The sequence below is a fragment of the Hyperoodon ampullatus genome, assembly GCF_949752795.1.
Source record: "Hyperoodon ampullatus genome assembly, chromosome: 15".
Lineage (NCBI taxonomy): Eukaryota > Metazoa > Chordata > Mammalia > Artiodactyla > Ziphiidae > Hyperoodon > Hyperoodon ampullatus.
The window spans coordinates 77,701,802-77,715,319 of record NC_136928.1 but is presented as its reverse complement, the minus strand read 5'-3'; the positions used below and the strand labels follow the sequence as shown (position 1 = coordinate 77,715,319).

The 13,518-nt window shown below is 35.3% G+C and overlaps 1 protein-coding gene across 3 annotated transcripts in view; it reads right to left on the bottom strand.

The window, feature by feature from the left end:
* NBAS (NBAS subunit of NRZ tethering complex) overlaps nt 1-13,518 on the bottom strand; it is a gene marked incomplete at its 5' end in the record, with an annotated part of 354,840 nt that overhangs the window by 185,263 nt on the left and 156,059 nt on the right. For all 3 annotated transcript variants that reach the window (XM_079721535.1, XM_079721536.1, XM_079721537.1), the window contains 3 exons: nt 4,406-4,528; nt 6,609-6,671; nt 12,166-12,299. In XM_079721535.1, coding sequence (XP_079577661.1) covers nt 4,406-4,528; nt 6,609-6,671; nt 12,166-12,299 — 320 coding nt within the window. The remainder of the gene's footprint in view (nt 1-4,405; nt 4,529-6,608; nt 6,672-12,165; nt 12,300-13,518) is intronic.

The window sequence follows — 13,518 nt, the reverse complement described above, 5'->3', positions numbered from 1 at the left end:
AAAAAAAAAGATAGAGGGAAAAGTTAGGCAGCGACGCATCAATGCCAGAGATGTTGCCAGAGTTGCCTCTGCCATAGGCTGCCTAGACACAAAACGGATAATGGCAAAGATAAACAAGCTATGAGTTTCTAAGGTAAAGTAAAGCACAGATAAAGCAGCTGTGATATAGCAGAAAAAGCACTTGGAGACAGGAGAATGAGTTTCAAATTCCAGCTTCATCACTCTGCAGTCACCAGCAGGGTATGTTCTTAACTTCAACCACACATGCAGACCCAGAGGGCAACAGAGGCCACACCTGGCATGAGTCTGGAGGGGGGAGCACAGCTGGCCAGCCGGACAGCCCCAGTGGTTCCTCTCAGTGGGACTCCTTGCAGCAGTCCACAGAGCCTGGGATAGAGCACTGCGGGGGTTCTCTCCCATCCAGGCGACAGCCCAGGTGCCAGCCCAGGTACGACAAGCCCTGTACGGTAGCTGCAGTTCCTATCTGGCTTAGGAAGAAGCTCCATTCCCCACAAAAGTCAGTACATTTTTTTTTTTAACATCGTTATTGGAGTATAATTGCTTTACAATGGTGTGTTAGTTTCTGCTTTATAACAAAGTGAATCAGCTATACATATACATATGTCCCCATATCTCTTCCCTCTTGCGTCTCCCTCCTCCCACCCTCCCTATCCCACCCCTCTAGGTGGTCACAAGGCACCGAGCTGATACCTTTTGTAATAATTCCACAGGCATAGTTTTCAGGGTCCCCTCAAGAATAAGCCAGTGACCACACATGGGAAAGCCAAAGCTTCAAGCCCCTACCAGATTTTCTAGTTCATTTACACAGTTCCTCTAGGAGCAATTTACCAATCAGAGATGAAGTAGTGATGCCTACACTATCTAGTTGATCAAATACCATTTCATGTTAGTATCCAGACTTACAGAGTTAGAGAATCAGTGGTTCAGATTCTCCTGCAACAGGGGAAACGGTGTTGTTAACAATGTCACAGAGAGTCACATATTAGCTGTGTGACTATATTTAACATTCCTGAATTTCAGCTTTCTCACTTAAAGAGAATCTCAAAGAATGATAAGGAAGGGATGAGTTTAATTTTGAAAAAACACAGACAATGAAACAAGGTTTTTCCTGAGTATAAAAACAAGCTCAGTTACCTGTATGGATTTGAATACATTTCTTAATTTCTTTGAGCTTCAGTTTCCTTTTTTGTATATTATGATAATTAACTTAAACTAGAATGTATGAAAAGACACTCCCCATATTTTTCTGGTACAAAGTAGTATTCAACAAGTGTGAATGGATGAATCTGGAAGTCACAAACACATCTGTTTGTTTTTCTGTAGTCACATACACAACCACTAATATTGTCTAGTAGGAGGGACAATGTGCTGTAATTCTCTCTACCTCTCTCAAAAGTTCATCTTTGTTGAATATATGTGAGTTTGGAATCATCATTTATGTTTATTTTCTAGTCTGGAAGTTCTACATAATCATGAATCTCATTGTTTGAAAAGGGTAGGTTTGGTTTTGTTTTCTGTTTGTCAAATACCAAATGGGTGTTCCTTTTCCACGCATCATTGTCTTTCTTATGCATTAAAAACAGGGCAAATAGACTGCGTTTAATAGTATTGCTACGGAAAAATTATGCATTTGGGATCTTTCCTGCAAAAATTCTAATCTTCAGGAATTTTTTTCACCTAAAATTAGTAATAACCATACGCTTCATTTGCTTATAGTATTTTCTATTTGCTACACAAAATGAACAATTATTTATATCTGATATGTATTAAAGCTTAAGAGAATACATTTTTTTTGCAGCATGCAAATACACAAAACAAACTGATATATTTGCAAGTCTTCAAGGATAATCCCTGAAGTGTTTCCATTAGTTAGACCTTGGTATGTGAACTCTTTGGGCGGGCTTCAAAGAATTAAAGGACTCTTTCAAATTTGGCTCGCAGACAGAAAAGTAGCAAAATGTTTGAAAAAGTGAGTGCCCATCTTGCACCAGCTTCATAAAATCAGACCTGGGCACGGTCTAGCTGAATTCAAGTTTTCACAGCCCAGCTGTTCTTCTAGAAGCCAGCAACACTGGGACAGATGGTATTAATGTTTTCTCACACATGGCTAGCCTTAAGTACAGGTTCTAATTAAAATAAATTATAAGACATTATCTCCAAAGGTCTTTTTAGAATACATGCAGTAAATAAGAACCAAGAGAAGAAACTGGAGGCACTATACAAGAGGTGTGCAAACTGACAGGGAAATACCTGAATACAAACATGATGTATTAGTTACAGCTTTGGAATGGAGGTGTATTTTCCAGCGAGAAATAGTATTGCACTCAAGATAGTAAAACCTGATTTGTGACAGTCAGTGAAATCTGCCACCATTTAGAATATGCATAAGAAAGTTCGATAGGTACTGAAGGCCAAGCCATAGTAGCATATATGAGATAATTAAGATTCATTTCAAGTTGACTACCTTGAAAAAAGAGGCCGTACTCTCTTACATATTCACAGTAAGTAGAATGCCGTAAGTAGAAATTAACTGCAAGGACTTTAGAAGCATTTGAGGGATTCAGTGGAAAGACAGCAGGTAATCTAGCAGCAACAGTGAGGCTTTCTTACTGAAGAGTAGGTTCTTGACTAGAGCCAACATGATGGGAAATATTGACCCATCGTTTATAGCTGTAAAGAAAGTTTAAGACTTAAATTGTCAAAACCTCCTAAATTATTTATTTAGTAATTACTGAGAGAGGGCCAATGATATGTAAGGTTCCAAATTAGATGTTTGGTGACTGTAACACTTGCCTTAGATAAGCTTATGATTTTGAAGGGAACATAAGGCACATAAATCAATAACTATAGTAAACTGTTGAAAGAGACAGAGATAAAGAGAGAATTTTAAGACTTCCTGTATATCTACAATAATTTTAAGAATTACTATAAATCTATAATAATTAATACAGGATGGTTATTAGAGGAATGACAGACAAACAATCAATGGATCAAAATAAAGAACCCCAAAATAGGCCCCCGTAATATGGAAAACTGATATTCAGCAAAGATGCAAATGCAATTCAGTACAGAAAGGACAGTCTTTTCAACAAATAATGCTGCAATATTCAGATATTTTAAAAAAAATCTATACCTGAACAATAAACAAAAATGAACTTTCAAAATGGGCCATGAAACTGATTGTAAAATGTAAAACTAAAAATTTTACTAAAAATGGCAGGAGGAAATCTTTGTGCCAAAAGTTTCTTAACATGACATCAAAAGCACAATCAACAAAAACAAATTGATAAACTAGACCTCATCAAAATTTATAAAGTATGCCCTTCAAAAGACACAGGTATGAGAATGAAAAGATAAGGCATAGATAGGAGAAAATCTTTGCAAAGCATATATCTAATAAAGGACTTATATCCTGAATGTATAAGAAAACTCTCAAAATCAGTAAAGAACACAAAAACCCAATATTTAAAATGATCTAAGAAGATACACTGATGTCAAATAATCACATAAAAAGATGCTCAACGTTATTACTCACTGGAGAAGGCAATTAAAACCAAAATTAGATACCACAACATACCTATGAAAATCACTAAACTTTAAAAGACTGACCACAGCAAGTACTGACAAGCATGTGGAGCAACTGGAATGCTCCTAAAAGACTGATTAAAAAATAAAATGGTACAAATGCTTTGGAAGACAGTTTGGCAGCTTTTTGAAAAGTTAACCATCCACCTACCATATGGTCCTGCCATTCCACTCTCATGGATTTATCCAAGAGCAATGAAAGCGCATGTCCATACAAAGGCTTGTACATGAATATTCATAGCAGCTATATTTGTAAAAGCCAAGACTCAAAATAAACCAATGTCCATCAACAAGTGAATAGATAAACAAAGTGCAATAAATCCATCAGTGGAATACTAGTCAACAAATAAAATGGAATAAACTACTGATCCATGATACAACATGGATGAATCACAAAATACTTAAGCTGAGTGAAAGAAGCCAAACAAACAAACAAACAAAGTGCATACTGTTATGACTCCATTTACATAAAATTCTAGGAAACGCAAAGTACGATACAGAGACAGAAAATAGATCAGCGATAGCCTGGAGAGGGGGCGGGGGTGTAATGAGGAGAAGCAGAAGGAGGGAGGGGATCATAACTGAGCAAGAGAAAGCTTTTAGGGGTGATGGATACATTCGTTATTTTGACGAGGTGATGGCTTCATGGGTATATACATGTATCAAAACTTATCATATTCTATACTTTAAATATGTGCAATTTATTGTTGGTCAATGATAACCCAATGAAGTCAGAAAAAGAAAAAAAGTAGTACTTTTTCTTAATCACATACAATTATCAATTAATTTTATTACTCACTTACGACCGGTGTGCCTGGTCAATCTAACCATCAGCTTGTGTGCCTCTTCTGAGCTAGACTGAGTATTTTTAACATATGAAATTGGTTTCTCAAGTCCATGTTTCTCCAAAATCTCTGACACACTGTAAGTGAAAAGAAAAGTTTTAAAATAAGTCTTGCTACCAAACAAAAAAGCTCTAAGAATCTTAAACACATAAGTAGCACTTAGGTGTTAAAAGTATTTTAAAAAAAAGTAGCATAAAGAATGACCAAATTTTACACATTACATTAATTCTCAGCAAAAAAAAGCTAATAATTGTATATCAAATCTTATTTCCCCTACTGACTTTTATTACAATATACTTGGGATAAGTTAACATTTTTTAAAAAGCCTGGCATATCCTTATCTCAAAATCTTTTTTTTACTATTTTCCCGTACTGTAAAAGCATCAAGTCAGCAAAATAAGCCAAATCTGTAATTGTAATACCCAGCTTTAACTCTTAACAACCTTAGTGAGTATTCTGTTATAGGCAAGGCTGCTAGAAAAGCAATAAGCAAAGAATTTTAGGATTGGAAAACCACAGAAACCCCATAAGGCTCAATCTCCCTCAAGAATCCATTCTCTAAACAAATAAGATTTCTGTTCTCATATGGATCTTCTTGACATATCCTATTCCATAATTATCAGAATTGTATATACACCTTTTCTGTCTCACCAAATCTCACATTTATGAATTAACCACTACTGGGCTTAAAGAGAGGTTGGACAGGGGCTTCCCTGGTGGCGCAGTGGTTGAGAGTCCGCCTGCCGATGCAGGGGACACGGGTTCGGGCCCCAGTCTGGGAAGATCCCACATGCCGCGGAGCGGCTGGGCCCGTGAGCCATGGCCGTTGGGCCTGCGCGTCCGGAGCCTGTGCTCCGCAACGGGAGAGGCCACAACAGTGAGAGGCCCGCGTACCACAAAAAAAAAAAAAAAAAAAGAGAGGTTGGACAAAATTCAGTAACTCTTCATAAAGATAAATGCCATGGGTCACGTCACCTGACATTATATACATTAAAACATTTATCAACTATTAATGGCCATGAGGTGGAACCGGAAAAAAAGTTCTCCTTTTAAAAGGTTAGTAAATTAAGGTGAACAGTGAAAGACCTGGGTATCATCCAGAAACCTAAAGGGTGTCACTGTTTCCTTGAGATATTGAGAGCATAATTTGACTATCAAGACAACCCATGGTTACACCCAGGAATGTATGGTGAAACAAATGATGTGTATTATGAAATAATTTTTTATGAAATGCATTATGTTTATTATACTGTATTTCCTTGAGAAAGCTCTTTTCAAGTTCATTAGGGAGAAAAAGGAAACCATGCAGATTTGTAAGGAATGAATCTATACTGATTTAACCCATTAAGCTTTGTTCAAACTATGCTCAATTTTTCAGGGAGGCTGGGGAGAAGAGAGGGACATCAAATTAGTAGATTCCCAAATTCTTATACTTTACATATTACCATTATCAAGTGATGTTATTACCTATAATTTCTATAATTATACATTGGAAGAACAAAGTTTACTAGTCCTAAAATTTCATTTTTAATGCAAATATTTAAAAATTACACACAAGCACATTATATATACATATAAAAATGAACACTAGTAAACAATATTAAACTTCCTGAATAGCAAATTAGAAATTTTCAGTCTCCAAAAGAGACAGTTTAATGCTTCATTTTCACAGTAAAGAATACTGTTAGAGTCACTAATATAACCCAGATAGTCAACCAAATGTAGTATACCCCAAAAAGGAAAGTCAGGGGTTAACATTGTTTGCTGATGGATGTAATAACTGCTGAAGGAACTAATATTTCTTATTTACCTACTATGTGTGAGGTACTTTAAATGCTTTATCTAGTATCAATTTCACATCTCATGAGGTAGATATTATAGCTAAGAAAACCCTAGGCTCAAAGATCACACAGCTAGTAAGTTACAACACCTAGATTTGAACACAGTTCTACTAGTCTTCAAAGTCCATGTTCTCATTACTGTAGCATTCTGCTAAAATAAGCTAGTATTATATTCATTATTAAGAAAATTCACTCCTAAGAGAGTCAAACAAATATTAGGTCAAACTGGAAATGATCACTAGGCATATTTAAGGTAACATTTCTCGGACAGACCTCCTTAATCAGCATAGAACCAAAAGATCGTCATTTTTCTCACCTGAGAATGTGTTCCAGTTGGTCTACCATGTCATGAAGAGCTGTGGTTACCTCTGTCTTCTGACTAAAGGATTAAGAGAAAAGAATTAAAATTAGGTTTTAGTAGTAACTTTTTACTTGAAATACTAAACTCACTTAAGTTTAAAAAAGTGATGTTTCCCTTGTACTTAATATATGACAGTATCACCCTGTCCAAATAAAAGGTCAGTCTTATCTCCTATACTCATTCAGCATCTTTCATGACTCAAAAGAGATTTAAGATAAAAAATACTCTCTATTACAGATTAGTGAGATATGGGCAATTATTTTCCTAAGAACTTTTAGTTCCGTTCTGCTAAAAGCAAAAAAGAATTATATATCAGTTGTAGCCTTTCTTTAAAGAAGTGATAAACGATAAAGCCATCATTTATTTCTCTTCTTTTAACCAATAAAACAGATTAGGAACCATGGCCCTGCACGCTGTCTTTCTCCTAGTCCTATCTATCCCACCTGTGACTCCCCTAGGACTTCTCCATTAGGATTCCATATACTCAGGGGACTTCTCCCATGTCATCACTCACTCTGCCTCCACTGCAATATTTTAAAACGAAAGAGAATACACAGCCATCATACAGATAATTCCTACCGGGAGTGGAGATAACAAGCACTTTTCCTTTTTCCTTTCTCAGGAAAAAAGTAGACGGGGGACTAGGAGAAACATTACCGTGAAAAAGGTCATAAACTAATAAAAACGTGGCTGATAGGGTAGATTTAGCATGGCACAATGCACGTACGAGCGCAAGGGATTTGGTAGAAAGGTTAAGCAACTGCTATAAAAGCCCTCTGCCACCCTCTGCAACTCTGTGTCCCAACCTTGGAGGGACGACTCCCAACTGAGAACCACTGTACCTGACACTCTCAGATGCCTTCCAACCAATGATTGAACTGAATTCCAGCAATTCTTAGGATTTCATGAGAAAGCTAAATAAAAATCTTTATCTGGACTTGGAAAATTAAAAATGACCTAATTGAACACAAAAGTCTCACTCACTGTTTTTAAAACTATCAATCTGTCCTGGTCTAAATCTATGTGGCAATTATTTCATGCAATTTACAAAGATTATACTATCTTTTTAAACCAAGTTTCAGGCCTTGGACTAGAGTGATAAATTAGGGTATATTCCACTTAAAGTCCTTCAAAAAAAAAAAAAGGTCACTCATCGGAGATAACTTCAATTAACATACTCATTCAGAAACAATATTTTTTAATTATCATTTTTTAACTCTACAATAAACATTTGTCACTGATTTTCAGAATATAGTGTTCTTCCTCTGTGAACTGACATTCACAAACATAATGACTAAAGATTTTTTTCAGCCAGATGAAATGTGCTGCCTAGGTAAGATGTACAAAAATTTAATTTCCTAAATAGTGAAAAAATACACAGTTAATCATTTGGTAAATACCAACCATTTAACCACTAAAAATAACGACTGATCACTGGGAGAACGTGGATTGACGAAGTTGGCGTGAGGAGGAAAGAGAACCAGAGGAAGTATTTTGAAGGCCTATATTTTAATACTAGGCTAATTTATAATTGAAAATTATTTAGAAAATTATAATTATGAAATACAATCATTAAGAAATAAATGGAACAACAAAAGAGTACCATGCTATTTTTTATGTTTACCAAAAAAAAAAAAAAAAAAATCTGTTAGATCAGAAACCATTCATCTGAAGCCAAAAAAAGCTTTCAGCCACACATACACAAAAGAGGCATTTCTTAGCCTACACATTCTTTGAAAACAAATATACTCATCCTCTCATTATAATGTCTACATAAAAAATGTTCTTTTAATATCATCATTCAATTGATATCATGACTATCGCCTCATGGTAGGCAAATTACTATTTAAAAGTTAATAGATCAGCTCTAATTGATATTTATGCTTATTTGATCTCACTGAAGAACTAAGTCTAATACATTTATTTTTAAAAATTGCACATGTCACTTGGAGGTCAATGGTTTTACCTAGATGATTCAAGGACAACCAAGGGGCATCGAGTGGGCAGAGGGACCATCAAATTACCCACCTAGACCATTTAAGGAAGAAACTCCCCACCACTTCTGCTCTCCGAGGTGCTTGTTAAGAAGAGGATTCTGCATCTCGTCACCCTCTGGGAAGAGCACCTTGACTACTGACACTCTGACATCCACTGGGCTGAGGTTTTTAAATGATGAGTAATGACAGTTTGCTAAAAAATTGTTAATACAATCCACGTTACCAGCCCTTTGTTGCCTACTGAAGGCCCACGGTTCCCAGAGGTACACCTGCTGCTCTTCACTAAGGATGGGAGGGAGCTTGTGGTCATATCTGTACAGGTTTGGGTCATAAATAGATGCTGTGATTATAACTTTTCCTACATGAAGACTCCCTAAAACTGGACTGAGGAAGGGAAGTATTAACCACTAGTACAGTCTCCATTTAGCTTTATAAGTAACAAGGTTAACTGCTTTCCTTCTTGGGGGTCAGTACTTAGACCCTTAATGAGAAGAGATGAATAATCAGGATCTACAAACCAGCCAACATTTCTGTAACATAATACACAGAATCTAAGATTACCTTACCCTCCCAAAATCAAAACTGAAGCAAGACTGAAAATCTAGCTGCTCACATATAAGGCAATTTTCCAAGGACTCCTATAACAAAGGACTCCTATAACTTCAGCTTGTCACAAGGAATCCAATCAACTTTTAGTATCTTAGATATAAATTAATGGCCAAGAATCACTAGACATGGAGGAAAGGTCCTCACAGTAAAAGCAGAGATGCAAACAAACAGAATATGAAAAATCAGAGATCACAGTGGGGCAAGGGTAATGCAGGGTGTAGAAGTGAATTTATGCATCTGTGAAACAAGAGCAGGATATTACTTTGTTTGCAAGTGAATGAGAAAAAGTTCTTGGAATTTAAATAAGAAAGCCAAAATAAATTTTAAATTCAAAATACGGATTAGAAGATAAAACTATAGAAATCTCCCAGATCACTTAACAAAAGATCAAAACATGGGAAAAAGAACAAAAAGGGCAGTAAATAAATTTAAAATGTGCAAAAAAAGAGAAAAAAGGACATGCAAATAAACTTATCAAGGAAACTTAACAGGAAAAAAATATAAGAAAATTTCCCAACAGTTTGAACGACATGAGTTTCCAGGTTGAAATACACGATTTAAATGAGCAATGATAAATTCAGACTCAGAATAAAACACATCCTTATGATACTTCAGAACATTAGAAATGAAGGGAAGGTACTGAAGTATTCCAAAAAGGGGAGGAAAAAGCCATATAATAGCCTTGGACTTCTCAACAACACTGGAAGGAGAAGACAAGAGTGATGCCTTCGAAACTCACAAGGAAAAGGATCAGAAACCTAGAATTCCATACACAGCCAAGCCTTCCATCAAGTGTAAGGATGCAATTATGATATTTTTTTGACATGTGATAGTCTTAAAATAAAAATGCCTCCATGCAACATTTGACAGGAAGCTATTCGAGATTATGTTCCATCAAAATAAGGGAATAAGTAAAGAAAGGAAAAGATAATAATCCCAGAAATGCAATATGCAACACAAGAGAGATGCAAACAAAAGTCCAAGGATGAATGCTGTACAGCAGAGTAGAGAACACTTCATATCAAAGGAAGAGAAAAGACAATTCTAAGAAAGATGTTTCAAAAGTAAGAGGGAGAGAGAGAGACATAGAGTGAAAAGAGAAAGGAGAGCTTACTAGATATTTTTGACCTTGAAAAGGAATTTTACACTTCTGTCAGAACAGTGAGGGAGGTAAATGGAAACAAAAAACAATGACAAAAAAGGAAATTATTCAATCCACGAAAAGCAAAAAGTTGCATAAAAAGGAAATATAATCATACCTAGCTCTGTGTAAACAGTATATACATAATCATAGTGATAGAAATACCACTTTGACTACGCTGAAAAAAATGGTTAAGAGAAGTAGGTATGGGGGAAGGGTAGGCTTCAATGAAAGGAAGTCAATAATCATCTAAAATTGTAAAATCAATAAATAGCAACGTGAGCATAATATTTTAAAGGAGGCAGGCAAAGTCAAGAAGAAAAACATGATCCAGAATGAGTGTTTACTTTTAGAAGACAGGTATCAAAGGATGGGGAAGGAGAGCAACCAATCGTTTTTTATCAATTACAAGTCTTCCTGTACCCTGATTTTAACTAGTACATACATTATCTACTTTATGGTTAAAAATTAGAAGGGGATCATGTTCCCTTGGACTTCATGATTTTAGAATAGCACCTCCTCATCCTCACCAATTTGTTTTTCTCCATGGCACTGACTTTTCAAAGTGAAAAGACAATATGACCTGTAGAATATCTCACAGTCTGTATTTATCTGTTTTTTTTGTTCATGGTGTTATTTAACTTGTGCTCTTATTCCCTACATTGACTGTAAACTAGAAGTTTGGCTTAAAGGATTGGTTAGATCCAGGGTAAGTAATTTTACTTCATACTGCTTCTCACCAGGAGGCACATATGGCTAGGCTGCCTGATTTTAAGTGATGCCATATTTGATAACTTGATCAAAGGTGACGGCAGTCAGACTTAGACTTTATAAAGGTATATTTCCCCTTTGCAATTACAAAAAAAAAATATATTACTAAAGGTAATACTTTGGTACCATGCAAATATCCCTTCCCCATCAATTTTTCACCAGAGTTCAATTCTATTAATGATTACGTGAAACAATTATTTCACATTGGGTTGCAAAATCAAGTGACTTCTATCATTCATTTCACACACAAAAATAAAAATCTCCTTGGAAGGAAAAGAGAGAGAGAGAGAGAAGAAGAAAGAGAGGAGAAGAAGAAAACCAAAACATGAGGAAGACTTCTTGTCTAAACACCTGATTTTGCAAATGAGGAAACTGATGACCATAGAAATTACGTGACTCAGCTATAGTCACAAAGGCTTAGAAACAGGCCCACTGATTTTTCATTCAGTGCTTTTCCATGTGCTGTTAGTAACTTCTCCAGATATGAAATTTATAATATGTACTATGTGTTAAAAGAGTGATGAAAGGAATGATTGTTATGTGATGTCCAAAGAGAAAATATAATCTGATCTGCATACCACTAAATGAGTTATGTATATCCATACATTATTACTTAGAAGTTTTACTCTGGGTAAGGGTCAAGAACAAACAAGTCATAGAAAACATACAACTAGCCCATAAATAAGGAAAACGCTTAATTAGAAACACAATTTAAAACAAAGAGATATCACCATCTATCCACTTCAAAGAGTACTTTTTGTTGTGGTGGTAGTGATATTCTTGCTTGCTTTTTAACGGATTATTATCCAGGTTAACAAAATTATAGTGACGTCCTATATACTGTTAGAAAAACAAGGGTCTATCTCGAGGCAACAGGTTTGCACGTGATCTCATTTTCTTCTTTATATTCCCAAAATTCTCTATAATGAGCATTCAGAGAAGCAACATCTTCATTTTAACTGTTAGAGTAAAAAGGCACACCGTGGGTTCTTACCCATATCCTCTTTGTGGCAGACATTCTAATAAGTCATAGCAAAGAGCGAGCTGGTCATTTCGTTCACAGTTATAGATGCATTCTAGTGCTACTGCCATCAGTTGGTCCTGATCAGGAATGATTTTTTGCTGCAACTAGAGAAATAAAGCATGTTGTGCTAAATGTCAATAGATTTACATTCAATTTTGCCATATCCCAGTACCACTGTCAATAGAATATTAAATAGCGCAATTAATCAGCTGCAGAAACAAATTTTGGTTTTTCTTTAGCTTACAGACTTTGGGGATCTTTAATTATTCTAAATGAAATTGCATTTTAATTACAGAATCAGCAAGAAAAGAAAATTTGTACCCATAAGCTTTGCATCTGCTGAAAACAGATTCTTCAATTCATGACCCATTCAAGATAAAGTAGAGAGAAGAAACACAGTGAACTAAAAAGGCAATTCATTAAAAACAATGAATTAGGGCATTTCTAACCCTAAAACCAAATTTTATGTGTTTTAATCACAAAAATATATAAAATTCCTTAACTAATTTTCAAAGATGTTCAAACCTACTATTTTTCAGTGTTCATTATGTATTAGTCATTTAACACAACAGTATTGACATTCTATTCGAAAGAAGTCGCATTGCAATACGGTAATATTCATATCTCAAAATACACTCCATATTTCTGATGCAGAAAAATGGCTATTGGGGGTCACTTTCCCATTGTAAACCACAGAGACCCATTCTTAAAGTATTTTCTGAGATATAAAAATAACAGATTTGTGCCTTGTTTTTCTCATCTATAAAACTGGAATATTAACATCTTCTTAATAGCATTGTTGTAAGGATTAAATAAATTAATACATGTAGAATGCTTATGATATTACCACCACGAAACCAAAATGGAAGTTTGAAACTATTTTCTTAGAGCCCTTTACAACAACAAAATAAGCTTAAGATGATTTCCATAATAACCATCTACTACTTTTCAACATTTTAGTAGAAACTCACAAAACAGAGAGGAAAGTGATGAAGAGAAGCTGCCAAACAAAGGCATTTTCTCAGAAGAAAAACCACATCAATAGATAAGAAGAAATGGATGGAAAGAGGAAAGCTTAGTAAGGTTATCAGGGAAGTAAAGTTTTCTAAAGTACTTGGGTTAAAGGATTTCTTCAAGGTATTAAGAAATATATCATTAATTTGACATCAACATTTGACAAAGAGTTAGTTATCCAAGGTTGCAAAGTGACAAACTGGTGAAATAGGGACAAGCAGAGCATAACAAAAATGTCAGTAAAGCAGAAACTAACACACCATTGTAAAGCAATTATACTCCAATAAAGATGTTAAAAACAAAAAATTA